The sequence below is a fragment of the Melanaphis sacchari genome, unplaced genomic scaffold, assembly GCF_002803265.2.
Source record: "Melanaphis sacchari strain LSU unplaced genomic scaffold, SCAv2.0 Contig36_pilon_pilon, whole genome shotgun sequence".
NCBI classification, from domain to species: domain Eukaryota; kingdom Metazoa; phylum Arthropoda; class Insecta; order Hemiptera; family Aphididae; genus Melanaphis; species Melanaphis sacchari.
In genome coordinates, this window is record NW_020271232.1 from 4,244,038 (window position 1) to 4,264,449 (window position 20,412).

General features: G+C 24.7%; 1 protein-coding gene across 3 annotated transcripts in view; it reads left to right on the forward strand.

Moving 5' to 3' along the window:
- The window catches only part of LOC112596987, a 174,647-nt gene extending 154,774 nt beyond the window's left edge, over nt 1–19,873 (forward strand). For all 3 annotated transcript variants that reach the window (XM_025342878.1, XM_025342879.1, XM_025342880.1), the window contains 12 exons: nt 1,384–1,499; nt 4,647–4,818; nt 12,821–12,949; nt 13,049–13,185; nt 13,261–13,429; nt 13,905–14,021; nt 14,129–14,253; nt 14,354–14,535; nt 16,678–16,833; nt 16,971–17,259; nt 19,221–19,365; nt 19,438–19,873. In XM_025342878.1, coding sequence (XP_025198663.1) covers nt 1,384–1,499; nt 4,647–4,818; nt 12,821–12,949; nt 13,049–13,185; nt 13,261–13,429; nt 13,905–14,021; nt 14,129–14,253; nt 14,354–14,535; nt 16,678–16,833; nt 16,971–17,259; nt 19,221–19,365; nt 19,438–19,627 — 1,927 coding nt within the window. In that variant the 3' untranslated portion in view covers nt 19,628–19,873. The remainder of the gene's footprint in view (nt 1–1,383; nt 1,500–4,646; nt 4,819–12,820; nt 12,950–13,048; nt 13,186–13,260; nt 13,430–13,904; nt 14,022–14,128; nt 14,254–14,353; nt 14,536–16,677; nt 16,834–16,970; nt 17,260–19,220; nt 19,366–19,437) is intronic.
- Nucleotides 19,874–20,412: the final 539 nt, after the last annotated feature.

The window sequence follows — 20,412 nt, forward strand, 5'->3', positions numbered from 1 at the left end:
ATTGTATATTTTTATACTTTGATGAAATCTTAATAAGAAATCTCTAATTCCTTTTACTGATTTCCGGAAAAAATATATATATTTAATGAGAAAAGGGTGAACCGAGATTAGGGTCAAATTTTCAACTGATGGGTTTTTGCGGTCAGTTTTTGGTGTGCAGCCAACGGTCCGAAACAGATGGACGAACGGACGGACAGAAAGACAGACGGACAGACGCTGACATTAATTTTCTATAGACACCCATGCACATGCTGGTCTCTCACCCCCGGCCATAGGCCTTAACCCTACACTGGATTTCTTTCAGTATGTAATCCAAATAGCTTCGCTGTTATCGTCAAAGAGTCTAAAATTCGTATACTGGAAACGATATTTTATCGAATAGACTTCATCGTATATTCGTATATTTTTCGAGCCAAAGCGCATATAGTTAGATATGCCCAGTGGCCAGAGAGTTTTCATTTTTTTTTTTTAACTATTCTTCTATTTTCTCCTTTCATCGTCTAGTTCTTGATAGGTATATAGATCATTCGGACATTTGGGATTGGTAAATATGGTTCTTAACGGTCCGTGAATGGTAGCGTTTTCTTTCGTACCATTGCTATATTTGTGACATTTTTTTTTTAAAAAGCCACACACGTATTTCTGCATGGCTTCACAATTGCTTTCAGGAAACTGATAATGTTTAATGACAACGCACTGACGCACAACGAACTATTCGAAAGCAGCAAAAGATATTACATGGCACTGAATAAATTTCATCCTTTACACATGTGTAAGTTAGCATGAATGTCTCCACAATTCTATTGGTTAAAAATAATGGCGAACTAAAAGTTACTTATATTAAAAGAAAATAATGATTTGCAAAATAAAAATATTAAAAAACATCGTACTCATTTTAATCCTATATTTCTTCATACTTCCAATACAACAAGAAATAAATTAAAAGTTTGAAAATACAATTAAAATAACATCGAACAATACACCATTGCAAATACATTATTCTTTTAATACAAACATATTTTTACTTATTAATTTTTAATATATAATTTATTCACTGTATTATTTATATACCTGAAAAATATTTATGTCGTTTGTAATAGCTGCTGTGAAATATTGTATTTTACCAAAACGTACTGGTTTATATTCTAAAATCGTAATTGCAAATACGATGTTTCAACAATGGGGTCAAAAGTTGAAATAAAACATTATTTATTTTAAAACAATAATGATTTAATATAAGTAAAATTAAGTAATAAATTATTTTGAATTTAGTCCATGACGTTAAATATCAATCGTATTGAAAATAATTTAATTTTAATAAAATTTAATAAATAGTTTTATAACAATTTTTAAATTATTAATACAATTATTTTATTGTTTTAGGATTGAAGAAGCCACGTCTAGATCACAATTTTTGGCATATTTTAGCTTTACTTCGTTAACTAATGTTCATGGTCTAGCGTTCAGGCCCAAAGGAGGTAGAAGGATAGAACACACGGGTGAGTCTGTGCATTTTAATTAAACTACTCGGTCTCGAAAGGTTTGTTCCCTAGTGATCCCATGATGCAGAAAATACAGACTATACCTAGTGTACTTATTACCCAATGTCGAGTTGAAACGAAGGTAAAAGTATAACACGTACAGTGTACATACTTGTGAATCAAAATTTCTTGTTTCGAGATTAGGATTTTTAACCAACTGCAAACGTATGTTGTTTTCGTAATTGCTTGTAGTTATATAGGTATACTACTATATTTTTGAAATTCGCATTGTAATACGAATGTATGATGAAAACAGTTTTTTACTTTTGTACTTAACGTATTTAACCAAAAGTTGTCAATTGATGTTTTATGTAGAACAGCATTGTTTAAAATGTCTAGCACCGGTATAGTTGAGCTTGTTTGTAAAATCAAGTATGATAATTTTAAAATGTTTGAATAAAATTGCATATTTTAAATACTGCAGGGAAGATATTAAAATGATTTATTATTTGACACTATATACGCTCAACTGATATAAAACATTTGAAATGAAATAAAACAGTTAAGTTCACAGATAGTTTTTTTTTAACCGTACATTGATTATCTAATTTTTTTCTTTACACAAAAAACTAAATTTCCAAGAATGTTATGATATATATGATAAAATACTATAAAATAGTGTAATGTTATTCAGGGTTATATAACAAAGAAATGTTACGACCACATATAAATGCAATTTAATGTGATATATTGCTTTCATATTTTACCCGAATCATTAATTTTTTGCTAAACGATAAAATACATACCAAGGGTGATTCTGATTTGAACATCTGTTTTCATGTAATATAATGTTTTCGTGTGCAGGATGGCTCATTAAGTATGTCTGATATTAAATAGTGGAATAATGGAGTTTCTATTACGTACCTCGGCAAAAATATTAAACATTTAACTAAATTATTGCAGATATGTGTGTAAATTTACTTATATGTATATATGTATAATATACATTGTACATGTATATGAGAATACACCAAAATTTTACATTTTTATGTATATAAAATATATTTTATGTTTAATTTAAAACAAATAACATATAATTTAATGTTCATTCCATTGTTTTCTTCAATAACACAATCATTTAAAATCATTTTTTTCAACATTTTTAAATATACTTTTTTAAAACTATATTTTCAAATCCTTAAGATTTTTTGTACTACTTATAAAATGTCTAATAAAATTACAGACTTCTGTATTTTTGTTGAATGGAACCAATTATTTTATATTGTAAATTATTTAGTGAAAACTTTTTCTGAACATTTTTATGTATTAAAATTAAATTTTTAAAAAGTTATCTTTAAGTTATTTAAATTTATATACTAAGAATAATAATTATATGATAATGAGTTAAGGAGCTATTTTTGAAATTTAACTTTTTTAATAATTAATATTAATTTATCAACATTTATAATTTGTAAAAATAGTTCTATTATAACAAATTCTAGATCCCCTGTTACATTCGCTTTATATTCTTGTAATAACATGACTATCGTCCTAATTATAAATATTTTAATAACTAAGAAACTACTCGTTTAAATTTTGAATTAGATACATTAATATTTTCTAAAAAGATATTCACTAAATAATTTACATATACCTACGTATAAAAGACGAACTTTCATAAACATCTGTATCACCAAACGACAGTTCTTGAGTAACATATAAATACTCAAGAATTTAAATAAATTTATAAGGTATTAAACGAAAAAATAGGAGTGAGTATGTTTGGTGAATGCCTCTTTATACATTTTATAACATATAAGTATTTATTATTTTCTAATTTTAGTTACGAAAAACTAACTAATAATTACATTTTCCCGATAACACATAAGCCTGAACAGCAATATGTATATATATATAAATATAAGTATTATTCAAGCAATGTAATCTGTCAGGTTATTATTAATAGCAGTTGTCTTGATATGAAATACACATTAAATAAAAAAATATTTGTATTTAAAATTAAAATAACTATTCTTTTTCTAAAGTGTAAATAATATAAAAACAAATTCAATTAATTATATTAGATGATAATAAACTCTAATAACTTGTCAAGTATCAAATAATTACACATTATTTTTAAACGTACATTTGAATAATACTACAACTAATAATTGTTGTAAATTTATTTTTCTAAAAAAATGAATTAATCAGATCTACAGTAAATAATTGACAATTTTATCAAAATCTTTTAATAATAATAATAAATAATAACATTATTATCTTTATAACGTAAGATAAAATGTTAACGATATTGATATGATTTTATCATCTCCGTGAGACATTGCAATATATAATTATATTATTATCGCTGAGTTGTTAGTACCTATTAAAATAATAACAATAATTATTATTATTATTATTATTATTGTTGCAATACGTCAAATAAATAATGTAATGTAGTTTCATATATATTATTTAAGTGTTATGTTGTTTAATTCCTCTTTAACAATACATCAAATTGTATTTATTTTATTAGCAAGTTATTTTTTTATTTCCCAGTAGTTGCTTTAAATAATATAAATGATTAATATAATTTAACATTTACTTATAAGCAGTATATATTTTATCTGTTTGAATTTTAAATAGCACGACGAAAAAGTATATTTACCATGTTAAAATTGAATCGATCAAGTGAGAAAACAGTTTTATTTCATTTTCAATGTTTATAAAATCATAACTATAAACATTTATTATGTTTACATAGCAGACGCTTATAGTTTACTCATTACGGCTTATTCAATTATGAATTTCAGAAATACAATTACATCATTTACCATCAACCTATCTTTTCTATTTCATAATTAATTTTATCTAAAACTATAATTCATTATCACATTATCTCGAATTAAAAATTTCAAGAAATGTTAAACTACTTTATATTTTATAAATTACTAAACATAGTATAAATTGATATCAAAATTAGTAAAATCATAAACATATCAAATTTATTTTACTATTATGATAATAATATAATATTTTAAAATGTTTATTATTATTATTATACTTAAATGTTGTGACGGTGTCTAAAATACGTAGGCAATTTAGCTACTTTTGTTCATAATACATTTTTTTTATCAAAACTTAATCATTTGATTTTTTTTCCAGTTTGCGATTGGCTATATCAAGATTTTTCTTGTAACAAAGACTCTTGTACGCTTGCAAGCCCTGGGTTTCCGGGAATTTATGGTACAAACCTTTATTGCAAGTACCATATTACCACAAGCTCCGTTCACACCAAAGTACGGCTCCAATTTCTCACGTTATCATTACCACTCAAGTAAGATATAACAATAATATTATATAAATATAACATTTTTCCTATAAATATAATCACCATATATATGTTGTACAATTAATTTACTTGTCTACTTATTACTATTATATTAAGTATGTATAAAGAAAATCGTAAAAAAAAGTATTCAAATTTTTTATTAAATAAATTTAAAGCTTCTATTTGTTTAAAATAATAAAATAGAATGACTTTATCGTTAATTTATAATATTCCTGATACGCACCAAACTAAATTATATATTTTTTAATATTTGATCATTATAAAAATATTTTTAATTCAAAATTTGCTTCACAATTAGGTTGTTATCAAAATTATTTCCTAAATATATTTAAAACTAATTTAACATAGATTAAAAATAAAATATAAATAATAAACTATTACAAATATTAAATACATCACGTCATGCATACCTACAGCAATATTAAGTTATATACATTTTTTTTTTTTTAATGAATACGTCAGTCGTAACAAATTGCATGATTAAATTGTTATAAATTATAATACGAAGTCTTATATTTGAGAGTCTTGTTAAATATTTATCCATATATCCCAATATATATTATTCTGATATCCTTATACCATCAAAATGAACTTCGTGCCACAATTATTATTAAAGTTGTCAGAACAATAACGGACAATAACCATTTGTTTGATTTCCTCGCGTTATTTGTGTAAACCGCCATATTGTTTTGATTGTTTTTCATACTGGTACGTATATACTTTATACTTGGGTTAACTGAGATCTGTTGATGCTTCATTGTGTGTATATTGTATAGTGGCCAATGAGTATCTCTAAAAACAAACTCGCATAGGATTTCAATCTTCAGAACTTATAATCATTCCTTGTCTACCTTATATCTCAAATTAAGATTGAATAGAAATTAGAATATTTATTAAGATATTTTTTTACCATAATTACAATAAAAAACAAAAGCTACAAGTTTTAACCGTTTTGTAATACATTAATATTCGAATATATTTCGTCATTAAGTAGGAACTGTAATACATGTGTTGAGTTTGGATTTAATGATATATCATTCTACACGATAAAAAAAATTCTGAACAAAGTTGGTCTAAATTATTACCAAATAATTATTTAAATAATTTAATAACTAAATATATTAATATTACAATTTTATTAAATATTCATTTTTATATTTATAATTATTTTAAAAAGTAATGAGAATTTTCAATTTTAAACTTCAAAAAGTACCAACTTAATCCGATTTTCTACCAGAAAATGTCATCAATGTTGATGATCAAAACATTTTTTCTACTAAAAAATGTGTTTTCAGACATAAGAATAAAGTTAAAAATACACATAAATGTAAAATTAATAACTTCATCACTCTTCTCAGAAGCTAAATATATTTTAAATTAAATAATTTTACTTATCTATATGTATCTTCCTTAGTACCTTTACTTTCACCTAATTAAAATTATTATTATTTTAAATTTTTACTTTAACGTTACAGTTATATTTATCTCCAAACCTTAAAAAATTTTATACATCTTCTACTTTACAAATAATCTTTTTCGTTAAGGTACGCTTTGTTATTATTTTAATTTGATTTTAAATTAATGAAATAATTATATCATACAAACCTACAAATAAGTGAACTATGTTTATAAATAGGTCAAACTTCACTGAATATTTAAAATTTAAATCTCATCAACGTACTTGAAAATAATTAAAAATTATAAGCATTATAATTTCTATTTGAATATATTTTATTCATGCAATATTTTTATATTAATCAAATAAAAATGTATTTCTAAATGAATAATTTTTGTTTAATCGTATGTTTTGTTTTAAAACGCACAAAGTTTTTATTTCTACTCAAAATCATTTATAATTTATTTATTTATAACAATCCTTCATTTTTTCAATCCGAACTCAAAGTAAAGTGTTGACTATTTTTCACAAACTTATGCGGTATTTTGTACAATTAATATTTTTATTATATTTAATTTAATAGTAATAGATTTTATAACGTTTAAATCAAAATTAAAACTAAAAGTTAAAAACCATGTAGTTCTCGAAAAGTGTTTGCGACTCGAGAGTGCGTTAAAACAGTCTCGAGCGAAATGACTTTGCATTGCGCCGCCCGTCGAAAATATATTCGGTAGGATAATTAATCCAAACACACTCTAGCAAGACACACACACACACGCGCGTATAAAGCACGCGTATTTATGTATATATGATATAATATACGTGTACGTTGAGTAAACGAACAAAAAGACAATAAAGAGAGGGCGAAGACGAATATAGGTGAAGGGGAGGGGAAGACAGTGCACGAGATCGGATAAATATATTCCCAGCTCGTGTTGCAAACAAAACGGCGGTGGCGTGGTGAATTGTGACTAGCCGACCCGGTGAATACGTTTTACCCTCCAGAGGCGTCTTGCGGTGCATGTGTAGGTCATTGAACAACGGTGAAAATGAAATAAAAGGATTCTCCGGGAACGAACCAGTGTGGTGACTGGCGGTGGCCGTGGCCCGAGTGGACAATGATTGATAAAACGGAGGCGGCGGCGGCGGAGGATATGCTCGCTGGAAAAGTCGGAGAAAGGAAACGTGACGTAAATAATACAGTGCGCGAAATTTCTCCCGACCCGGTAATACGCGTAGGTATACGTATTATATCCTTCGCCGTCGTCCAACCGTCCACGCAGGTGTTCAGTGGCGATAGGGATGTACGAGGGTATATTATGACGCTGTGGTGTATGTGTGTTTGTTTATAGTTCAGCTCCCGTTCCGGACGCGATCTTCGACGCGTGCTATCGTTTATCATCGCACAAAGGGTCTCAATCGTGGCAAAGACGATTTAAGGTCACGGGATCCGACGGAAATATACGCGCACTCGCACGTCTTGCAGCGCTGTTATAATAAAATATTTTATTATTATCACCTCGCTACGAGTCGGCTGGATTCCGAAATCCTATTGGCTACAACGGTCGAGGATAATATTATTATGTTCGTGCTACACTCTATATAGTGGTGACTTGAAGTTGCAGTAGGTACTCTCCGAAATCGATGAAAACAATACGATGATAAAACTTGTGTTTCAAAAGTTTTCGAGTTTTTATTCCCCATTACTCCGCTACAAAGCCAACAATATACATGCATATTAATTATTATATATAATAATAATAATATAAGTAGCACTTTTTTAATAGGAAAACGAATCATTATAACCGATATACGGTCAATTTTGACCGTGATCAATAGACAACTCTGTTCGATTAAATATATAATACTAGATACCTAATATTTTTTATCTTGAACGGGGAACCATTTACATCCAGTTATGTTGTAATTCGTTGTATTTAATATACTTTATTACTATTAATATTATAAATAAATTCGAAATTTCACATAGGTACTTAGCTAAAATTTTAAAAGTGCCTTTTTTTAAATAGCAATTGTTGTGTTCAAATGCTAGGATTTAGGTCACGCAGCGATCATGCAAAAGTTTTCCACTGGAAAAATCGATTTACCTAATAATTTTGTATGAAGAAATAAAATTTTATCGTAATAGTTTTAAAAACATCATCAAATTTTCAAAGCACTTTTGATATTTTTTATAAATTTATAAAAAATATTAATTTTTTGAAGATCTTGACCTTTATAAACTTTTTTAATGACGTATCTGTGAAGATCAAGGTACTTAAATTAAAGTTATCGACAATAAATTTTTTTTTCTACAAAAAATGTAAGGGGTATACATTTGTTTTTCAACGTATTCGCTAAATGGCCCAACGTCACTCAGGTATCATTTTCATGGTTTTATTGTTTTATTTATTTATTTTTTTTTTTTTTTTTGTAGTGTTTTATACTTATATTATTATATTTATACTATTTATAGTTTCAAATATTGATAGATAATACAAAATTCAAACTGAATACACATATATTACACATGTAAAACAAAATTTGTTTATCTCCAAACTTATTATTATTCTAAAAATCATCATAGTTCTTAATTATTATTTTAAGAATTTCTACTTGGAATTGTAAATGCATACTATCTAATATATAATTAGTTTAAATGTGATTTTAATTGTATTCAACGGAACTATATAGTATATATTCATACAAACCCAAGTTAAAATGTAATAACGCACTAATAGAAAATGTTTATTATTCGAGCATTACATTAATTTGAGATAAATTATGTATTTGTGATTCATAATTTATGTATAATTAATTTCATATTAAATACATCATATTATGCATATTATGTTTAGTTATATAAAAAACTGTATTCATTGTTATCAAATAAAAAAAAAATAGATAGGATTGCACTTGATAAATATTTTAGTCTATATTTTGAATACAATATTTATTATTTTTACTTTTTATTTAGGAGCTTCATATATTTATAATATGACATTATTTAAGAATAAAAAATAAACGTAAAATACAAAATCTATCATATACAATAATCAAGTTACCTTGTAATAATTTATACACATAAAATTATTACTACCTATGTTTCTGATCTAAGTGAAATAAGGAATGTGAAGCGAGTATGATGAGGATTTGTTAATCATAATATGATTAACGAAATTTTATCAATTTAAAATACTGTACTTACTACTCAGTGTTACTTAAATTATATTGTTTATTTTAAATTTAATAAAAAAATTGTACTGCTTTTTCGTTACTATATCTACATACTTATATTATTTTATGACGGCTTTACTCACTACACTGAGTAGTTAATTTTATACCTTTTTATTTTGAACTTCATTAAAATAATGTTTTGCATAAATATACAAATATGAATACAAGAAAAAAAGCACTGTCCCGAAAGCTTATAAGTATTTTATAATTTACTAACTCGATGGTTATTATTTTATATTTTTGTTATAACAATTAGTCTATTTTTATATTAAACGGCCAACGTAAGTGTTCAACCAACAAAAATGAGCATGATAAACTGGCGATAATAGAATTACATTTTATATATTTATTTATTATTTTTAATTTTAGTTTAATGAAAAAAACATATGTTTTATAATGATTTTTTGATTACTATTATTCCTATAATCTTGTATTTTTAGGGTAAGTGGTTTATCGTGAATGGTTTTAAAACCAAACATACTACCATTATTGGTGTACACTAAGATATTGGAATAATATGCTTACATCTTGCTAGAAAATTTAAAAAAAAACCGATCGCACGCAAAGCACAAAAGAGATAATTATAATATCATAAGCGAGAATCCTATATTTACAAACCGTATGGGAAGTTAACGAACCGCGTAAAAGTGTTTTTCGTTCCAGAACTCTGAACATCTAGCAAACGGATCGGAATTTAAAATGGCGAGTTTAAGATGTTTTTATATTTTTGCAACAATATACACCTTACACAAGACGGGGTTTTTTATTTAATAAAATGTCCCATTATAACACAATATTTTATCAATGCTCTTTTATTTGCAGTACTATTGAATATATTTTATAGAATATATTTCAATAAGTAGTATCTGCTCATATTACGCATTGTGTCTATATTCAATTTAAAGATGCTAAAATAAAACGCAAAATTGTATTTTAGTATAAAATTAAATAACTTTTAATGAAAAAATATTATATTAATATTAAAAAGAATTATAATTCAAATACCGTTAGTATTTTTCAATTACTTTTATACTAATTTATTTTTATAGCGCAATCAGATTTTTGACTAAAATTTAACGAATTAACGTCACAGATTAAAAAAAAAAAAAAATGTTATGAAATCAAACAAAAGATATAAATATTATTTTTTGATAATGTAGCATATTATATTATCACGTGTGCGTTATTTTCACACTGAACATTTTTTCGAAAAACTTCTCATTGGTAATTTCAGGAATACCATGATTTCTCTGAAACCGAATTCTTCTTTTCTCACAACCACAAAACTGTTGAATTTTATACAAACCTCTAAAATATTACTAGCGAAAACATTACTTTTTTACCAAAACTTTACAGCAAATTTATTATCAGAATTTCACATGCTATTATTATAAAATATTTTTATTTTTTTTTTAATGTAACTTTTTTATTAATGAAAAATAATGTAACAATAAAAGTAATGAAATGTGTATTGAATATTTGGTGACCTGGAATTGAATTTCAGAATCAAATATTATTATTAAATATATTTTAATATCATAAAAATATTATCATCATCAAAAAACAATAAATTTCACTTAAATCAAATTTTTAACGCTTATAATAAGCAATCTGTGAATCTCTTTTTCTATTTAATACCTAAGACAGTTTTTTCTGACACGATGAACCTTATCCCATTCGATGTTTAAAATGTAAAAATAATAACGACCCCTCAACGTAATTGAGTATTTTATATTATAATATAACCAACACACGTTTTATCTCTGGTTACTTTATGAGGAAAGTATTGATACCAAAATCCTATTTGACGTTCTGAATTGTAATGATATTTTGAAAGTTTTTTTGTTGAATTGATTTTAGAAACTCATATTAAATAAATTATTATTTTAAGCGAATGATGATGAATTAATATTCCGAAGCTAAATACATTTAAAGTTATAATGAAATAGAAACAAAAAATTAAAAATTATATTTTACCTACAAATTTTTGTAAAAAAAAAAATTAGCATATTATATTAGTGCAATTGGTATGTAAGTATATTAAATTTAAGCCATAAATTAATGTTTTTATAAGTCGGCTATAATATATTGGGCTATCGTGAAGGTAAAGCGTTCAAAAGTTTAATTCTCGTATAATATATTCGACTGCCTATGCAAATGATATAAGGTGTACTATAAAAGGAATAAATTATAAATTCTTCTTTGAATGACTTTACATTTATTTAATAAGTATTCAAGCAGTCACAGATTCAGTTTACAACCACATACAAGTATTTAAATTGAAGAATATTAAATTTACTACATTTCAATAGTTCAATAAGATTTTTTTTTTAATTATAAAATTTTGCTTGAATTTTAAAATTATTCAACCTTAAACATTTCATAACTAAAAGATATAATATATTGAAAATTATGTTCATATGATCTAGTTATATTGATAACACAGTTTTAATTCAGTAGTCGATAAAACATGTAGTGTATACTACATATGAATTCATGTTCCAACGGAAAGTAACTTTTAACAACACATAAATATTTTGGCACTTTAATTTGTATTGTTTAAAATCGTTGAGGTATACGTAGAAAAATATAAATTATAAGTTATAAGACAAGGATACAACGACGGAGAATCTGTGGTGATATTGTAGTTGCTTAAAAAATAAAATATCATAGATTACCAATGTGGACATTGGACGTTGACAAATATGAGATAGCTAGTGAACTCTAGTGTTTTCTGCTGTACGCCAACAATTTTCACGAGAAATTGTGACTTTCCCGGTTAAAAAGCTTTTATCCGGATGACGGTTATTAGTTATTACAAACGGTTATTCTCCAATAAAAACTTTTTCAGAGGATTTTCTCTATTTAAAAAAATAAATAATTTTCTATTGTAATTACATTTATAACAGAAATTTCAATTTTCATCTCTAACACTTATTCGGGGATTCAAATATTTTACACAATTTTTTCCGTTTTAAACCAAAGTGTATTAACTATTGACATAAAATATTTATGACTAATAATAGCTATAAATATGTTTAATTAATATTTTATTTTATTAACTACCAAGTACCAGATGTTATTTTATTGATAATTGATCTAAATAATTATTTTAAATTTTTGTTTTAATGTTTAATTAGAAATTAGATTTTAGTTAAAATTATATCAATAAGTATAACACTTTTATAATATTATGTTAGTTATAACTGATACGATTGAGATAGGTTCTTATTATTTTTATCCAATCAATTCAATATTATACAATTCAATGTTTTCTACATTTTATTTTGATTTATAGTAGTAAGTTGACATTTAAAATTTTATTGTATTAACGTATATCTCGTAATATTTTAGTCATTGTGGAACACATTACATAAGTGTTTATCAAGGACCGACATCCAACAGTCCTTTGATAACAACAATATGCGACAAGAGCAAAAAAGACCACACTTTTCCCGGGCCAAACGTGCTACTTGAGTTCAGGTAAAACTCTAGAAAAACTATATACCTATTCATTTTACTTTAAAATTTTGAATATATATCTAAAAAGAGCTAAAAATATATATTTACTATAATTTGTAGGGCTGGAGCTGCAATTCCGCCGTACGACTACACAGGATTCGTAGCCACTATCGAATTCATCGATGACTTGAGTACACAATCAACCAGTACTGTAGCCACATTGGAAGTATCACCGTATCCAGCCATCGCAATTCCGAGTAAAAATAAAATTATTTTAAATCATTAAAACGTATGAACTTTGTGTTATTCCGACTATGTGGTTTTTGTCGTAGGAAACTTGAGAAACGACCAATCTTGTGAAATGATAATCAAATCGGCCGATATCAAGTCTGGACATTTCGATTTACGTGGTATGCAAAATTGGAAAACAAATTGCACTATTCGTTTTGAAGGAAGGGAACCGGAAATTGTGCATATATCCTTGTTCAACTACGTGCTAAAGTGAGTGTGATTATTACACTTAATATTAAAATGTACATAGTTTACCTACAGTTTTGTATATATCTATAAGAATACCTTGATATATTTATTATATCACTATGATAAATAATATCCAAGCAAAATCTTTATTTTTTTAATAATTAGATTATAATTTATTACATTATGTTAAGTGTATGTGTTAGCACTTAAAATATGTTTAGTTTATTCTTTTTGTAACAAATGTAATACAAATAAATAAATCAACTGTGGATCTTGCTAAAAATATACAATAATTTGTATTTCTTAAAAATATTTAAAATTTTATTTTATTAATAATCAATATAATAATTATAATATAATTACGAGTAGGTTCTTAGCTTAAATATTCAATTTATATATATTTAAACATGGTATGAAAATAATCTGTCATATTATGTAAAAGTATTATTAAAAAAAATGTGCTTAAAAATCGGTATGATATTTTAAATAATTTTAGAGCCAGTTCTTGTGAATCATTTATTGAAATTTATGACGGACCAGAAATAAAGTCAAAAGATAAAACTAAACGATTGTGCAGTCCCGTAGAGAATTATGCTAGAGATACAAATGGAATGTAAGTCTAATAATGGAAAGTTGATTAAAAAATTTGATAAAAAAATTACTTCCATTTTTTTTTTTTTTTTTACTTTAATCAATTCTATGGTTGTGTTTTACTTACAGGTTTCGAGAAAGACAAATGTTTGTTTCTTCAGGGAATCATTTGACGCTTTTCGTCCGCAGATTAATGGCAAATAATCAAGATGAAGAGACCGAATTTCTAGATGGAGCCTATAGTTTCTTTAATGGTTAGATAAATTAATGTTTATTTATGAAACACATTGATGTATATAATACATTTATATTCATTTTAATATTAATTTCGATAATTTAATATGATGTGTTTAGTATTAGAAAGAGGAACATTGCAACCGGAAACGTTATGTGATGTTAACTATAATGGCCGAAGCAGTTCATCTAGAGGAAAACTGAAACATCCAGGAACCGAACAAATATTTTGGAATGTTGAAGGACAATTGAAGTGTTCCCAAAACCTCATTCCAGCTACCAATCAAAGCATAAGCATCAAAGTAATAATTATTTTATATTTTCATCTGTTAATAAATATTATAAATACGTAATTAGTTAATAATCATAAATTTATTTATGTTTACAGTCATAATTTTACTTTAAATTTGTATCAATAATAATTTACCAAAAATATATACATATTATATAAATCGTACTAATATTTGGAACAAAAAAAAAATAATATTTATTTTTAAAAACTGTATTTTTGACTTGTTTTTAATGAGTAACTAAATATTTACAGTATGATATAAAAGCTCTCATTAAGAATTATTGTGGTTAAACTAAATGACCATGTTTATAATGTTCCAAAATACAAATTATAAACTTAAGTATCAATCAAGAACACAAATAAATTATGTAGGTTTTAGAGGTCTTAAAAATAACTAATAGATAGTGGCAAGTACTCCTTAACCAAACCAAACCTATTTTGTTTTGTACTTAAAATGTGGTTTATCTTTGTATTTAAACACAAAACACTAATAAAAAATCAGAAAATCAGAAAATCTATACAAAGTATAAAAGCTGTATATTATACAAACGTCCTTTCCCTTTACTTACCTCATATTTCTGATTTCGTTTAAAAAATATATTAAAATTATATTATTATTAGGGCTTGGATTTATAAGTATAGTAAATATAATAAAAAAAGCACAAAATTGTTTTAAAAATCAAAACAGAAGCATATTTATTTATTTAAAAAAAAAAAAAAAATCATAACCAAAAATGAACATAAACTAATTATAAAACTGAATGAAAAAAATTTTAAAATTAATTTAAATTAAAAAAAGAATTAATTACCATGTATTTTACTATATTTTCAATGGTGAAACTGACCCTATTGTTCGACAGAATGTTTTTTATAGATAGAAAACGAATGCTCTGCATTCACTAAAGTAATTGGTGTATACTTCATACAACAGGTTTTGTTTAAATCAAGCTCATAGTAATTAATTTCCAAATAATAATCCAATGTAACTATTTAATCCGTATTCTGGGTTTTACATTTCTAAATAATTATATTAAATTTTTTTTATTAATATAGAATGATAAACATATACAAATTTCTACTAGCTAAATAACTGAAAAAGTAATAAAAAGCATTTACATAAAAAAAACTGAAAAAATCAAAAATAAATTGGTTTATTTGGAATCAGAATAACAAGAAACAAACTTATGTACAAAAATTAAATTTCTATCTCATATATAAAAGAGAAACATATGCTTTAAAATCTGAGCCCTAGTTTTTATAAAATTATAACAGTAAATTGTTTTGAAGCCTTAGACATAAGAAATATAGAAATGTTATACTTAGAAAAAATATAAATACTCAGTATTAAGATTTTTTATTTTAAATTTAATTTTAGCATAAAAATAAAACACTTTTTTTATGTATTTCATTCTTAGAGCATTAAATTTTTGTCGAACATTATATATACCTGTTTAAAAATTGATATACAGTTTAACACACAACTCATAATCAAATAAATATATAATCTACGTATACGAAAAACACAAGTCTAAAGTAAGAAAACATAATAGCATTAAATCTGTTTGATCAGTAAGTCTTTTATGTCTACGTTAAATTTGAAGGGTTTTTAAATACATTAAGATTAAAAACTTAATATTCAATACAAAATTGTAATACATTATATTATTTAGTACAAAATGTAATTACTGTTTCCAATGAAATTTCATTAGTAACATCTCTATTAAATATGATCGATAAAAACATTTTTAAAACTTACTTTGTGGTAAATTATAATAATGTTATAAAATGTTGAGAATTCTTTGTCAATATTTTTGCGTTTATTTTGTAGTTTAATAAAATGGAAATTTGATGAATATAATTTTTTAATATTATTATTATAATATTAATATATTTAATTATTTTTGGTATTTATTTTTCATAATTTATTTTTTTAAATATAATACGAAATACAATAGTGTATAAAATAAACGATAAATTGTAAATAGTAAGTACAGTGTACCTGGTGGCTGGTACACATAACATCAATATTGCTTTGAAAAATTAATAATTTATATTTCATCGATATAGTTTATTACCTTTCTGTTTTAAGGAAACTTTTTGATCAGATGATTATTAATACCTAAATACCACGCGTCTTAAATATTGTTTACAGGTAATATCATTAAATAAGATGTCGTCAGACTTGTGCTACACCGAATGTGGAGACAGCGGATGTCGTTGTGTTAAAAATGCTACATCGGTCGTCGATCAGCTATACATCATCTCAACAAACGATGACATATTGTCTTGCATTTGTGGTGATTTTCAGGTAAATGTTCTCGATGGACAAAACCGCGAATATATTTGTGTACCTATATGTAATATTATTTTTCACTTTCCGAGTAGTCAGCGGAATTTCAACGTGCTAGCATTATATTATGATTTTCATATTTATGTATGCGTTAGGCTGAATGGTTACCGGTCACCGTCAAATCATGGTCACCCATCAAGTTGATATACTCGGTATCAAAGTACAGCTGGTCTAACAAAGGGTTCGAATACTCGGCCGAGTATTCGTTCAAAGACGACATGGTGTGTGGTTATCGGATCATTAACCAACATACTGGCATACTTGAATCACCAATAATGATCAGGGATAGTCCACTCAATTTCTATTATCATCAGGATTGCACATGGTTACTGGATTCAAATGTCGAACGTCACTTGACCATAGAAATAGGAAGTTCACAAAGTCGTGAGTATAAACTATTACGTTACAAACTTACAACAGTTGACAGTAAAAAATTAAATCGTGGATTTCTTAAAATGACAAAATTAAACCAATAAACTTTCTATTCAATATAATATGCAAAATTACCAGAATTTTTAATCAAAATATGTTCCAAAAAATTTTAATTTTTGGCTATGCAAATTAAAAATTAGCATCATCTTGAATATTATATTTAAAAAAAAATAATAGCTTTGTAAATTGTATATCCAAAAATAATATCAACATTTTTCGAGGGACTAGTTAAAAGTTTTATTGGACTATGTGGACTATGAACAGTACAAGTTTTTATTTTTAACGATATGTTTATTCGTAGGATCTGTTTAATATAACTTAACAGTTAACTTTAGATGAATTTCTATCGCATGTATGTTTAAAAAGTGTAAAATATTATTTATACACTATGTAGTTCTAGATTTGAACTAATCTGTATTACTGTGCATATACAAACTCACAAAACATAGGTTTTGTCAAATGTATTGATTTTAAATTGAATTTTTTGCAATATACTATAAAAAAAACATTTTTAAAAAGTTAAAATTAGAAATAACCATTAACTTTTAAAATAAAAATAGAGTTAATGATGTTTAAATAAAAACATAATTCTTCAAAGTTCTAGGATAAGAATAATAGAACTATTGTTCTATAATAAAACAAATACTAATTTTAGTAAAATCCTTTGTTGTAAAATTTAAATTTTATGAAATAGAATTTAAACTTAACTGGAAAAACAATGAGTGAAGATGAGCTTTAAATCGGTAAAAATCTTTTTTTAATAATTAGTTTTGTAATAGTTTACAAAACACCTTTTTTCTTAAATAGAGTAATTAAATAAAAAATCTTCTGTACTAATTACAAATTAGTCTGATAAAATAAAAAATAAAAACATTCTCAAGCAGTTGTTATTTTTGAAATTTTTATATCTTAAACAATAATTATATGTAAACAAGTTTTGTTAGTTAAACTAATTATTTTTATTTTGATAAATTATAAAAAAATAATTTCGAAATATTACCAAAATTAATTCGTATTATCATGGTTCAGAAATAATTATTATATTTAACTTTTTAAATTTAAACATAATATATTATATTAATAAACCTTTTTGTTAATAATCTGTCGTAGAAGTCACACAGATTAAAAAGGGAGTGTTCAATATTTTTTTTTTATTTATTAATTAATTTTAATATAAACACTTGATTATATAACATAAATTGTAATTATTGAAAAATTAAAAAATTAAATATTTTATTGTTTCTACAATACTAATATAGAACTTTATGTCAAAATAATAAAACTACATAGATATAATATTTGTTTGATAATTTAAGATAAAATTTTAAAAATAATGTAATTACTGATATATATATGTTTTCAAAGTTTATTAACTTTGAATAACGACATAAGAAATTTGATAAAACTAAAAATTTCACCATCCTTAAAATGTTTTACATAATATTTAATATTAATTAAGTTAAAAACCATGGTGTCGTAATACAATCATGTTATTAATATAACTTTATTACTTATATAACACCTAGATAGAACCTAACCCTAGATATATTAAAATAAAAAAATATTTGAATCAATAAATACAAGCTTACGATATGATAATAAATTTAGCATATACTGTAAATTCACACTAAAACAACGATTTTAAGTGTTATTAATCGATTGTAATTTCTATTGTTTTTTGTATAAATTTTTTTGAACATACAAATTAATGAGTTTAGTAAATCATATTTTATTTATTATTACAATTATCTAAAATGTTTTAAAAATAATAATTACGGACGTAAGACATTTTTAATAGACATTTCCTTACATTTTCCCTAACTATAAAGTATTTAAAAACATACTAAGATGCAGTTTTACTGTGAGTAATATGAATAATAACTACAAATTATAAAATATTTATTATACCTTAGGTCCTTGCTCAGCGTGGAATATAAGCATTCATGAGTATTCGGAAAGATCAGATGACAAAGCCGGTCAGATACTATACACATTTTGCTCCAGAGAAAAAAATTCAACCAACACGCTGCCGTGGCAAATGAATATCGTAGTAATCAAGTATGTAATTTTTACACATTTTTAAATCAATTTAAAAACAAATTATTAAATATGATGCTTTTTGTACTGTAGACTAAGAGCAATGACACAAACTCCACCTCAATATTATATTAAATGGAGATCAGATGTCGATCGTGCCAGACTGTCCGGATCGACGGCCCATACAGCCGCTGCTAATGGATCACTAAAGTTGACAAGCAATTGGACAATATTATTATTTAACATCATATTTGTTTACGTAAAACAAATGAAAAATAGTTGAATAGTTACCAGTATGACTAAAGGATGTTTTACATAATATGTAGATTTAATTAATGGTGTCTACAAATAATTGGACTATAAACGATTATTTTTGGTTGTGACTGTTAGTGTTTGATTGATTTTGTGCCAAACTTTTAAATGAACATTTCGTTTAGTAATTTATTTATTTACTACTATAGATAATCTGATAACTTACTGAATATTGTCATATCATCAACTGAATGATAAAATCAATAGCAAAATTCTACTTGCATCTATCATTTTTTATTAGGTTTTTGTTTGTATAATTATTGAACTATGAATAAAAATAATTATAATAAAATCGATACTTAATAAAATTGTTAATATGATATTTATTTTATACAAATTATTTTTATTCTTATAATTCAAAAATGTTATGTTCAAGAATAAAAATGATTCAGTTAGTATGCACCGTCTATGTCATTTTGTTAAAAGACTCAAACAAAATAATCAATATGTATATATATATATTTTGTTTTTTATAATTGTATGTACAAATTGATTGATCAGATAATTTTGTTAATTTAGTTTAGTATACGATCTCTTATGAAAACACCCAATAGTTTTTTTAGAATAAAATTAGCTTAAATCATATAACTGTTAAATTAAAATGATTAAATTCTGTAACTGTAAACTCTTATATGTATACATACATTTTTATAAATATTATGAGTTTAAAAGTTCAAGTTCATTATTGTTTATGATTGAAATAATTATATAAATAATATTTAACACTAGTTAAGATATGTATTAGTAAAAAAATTA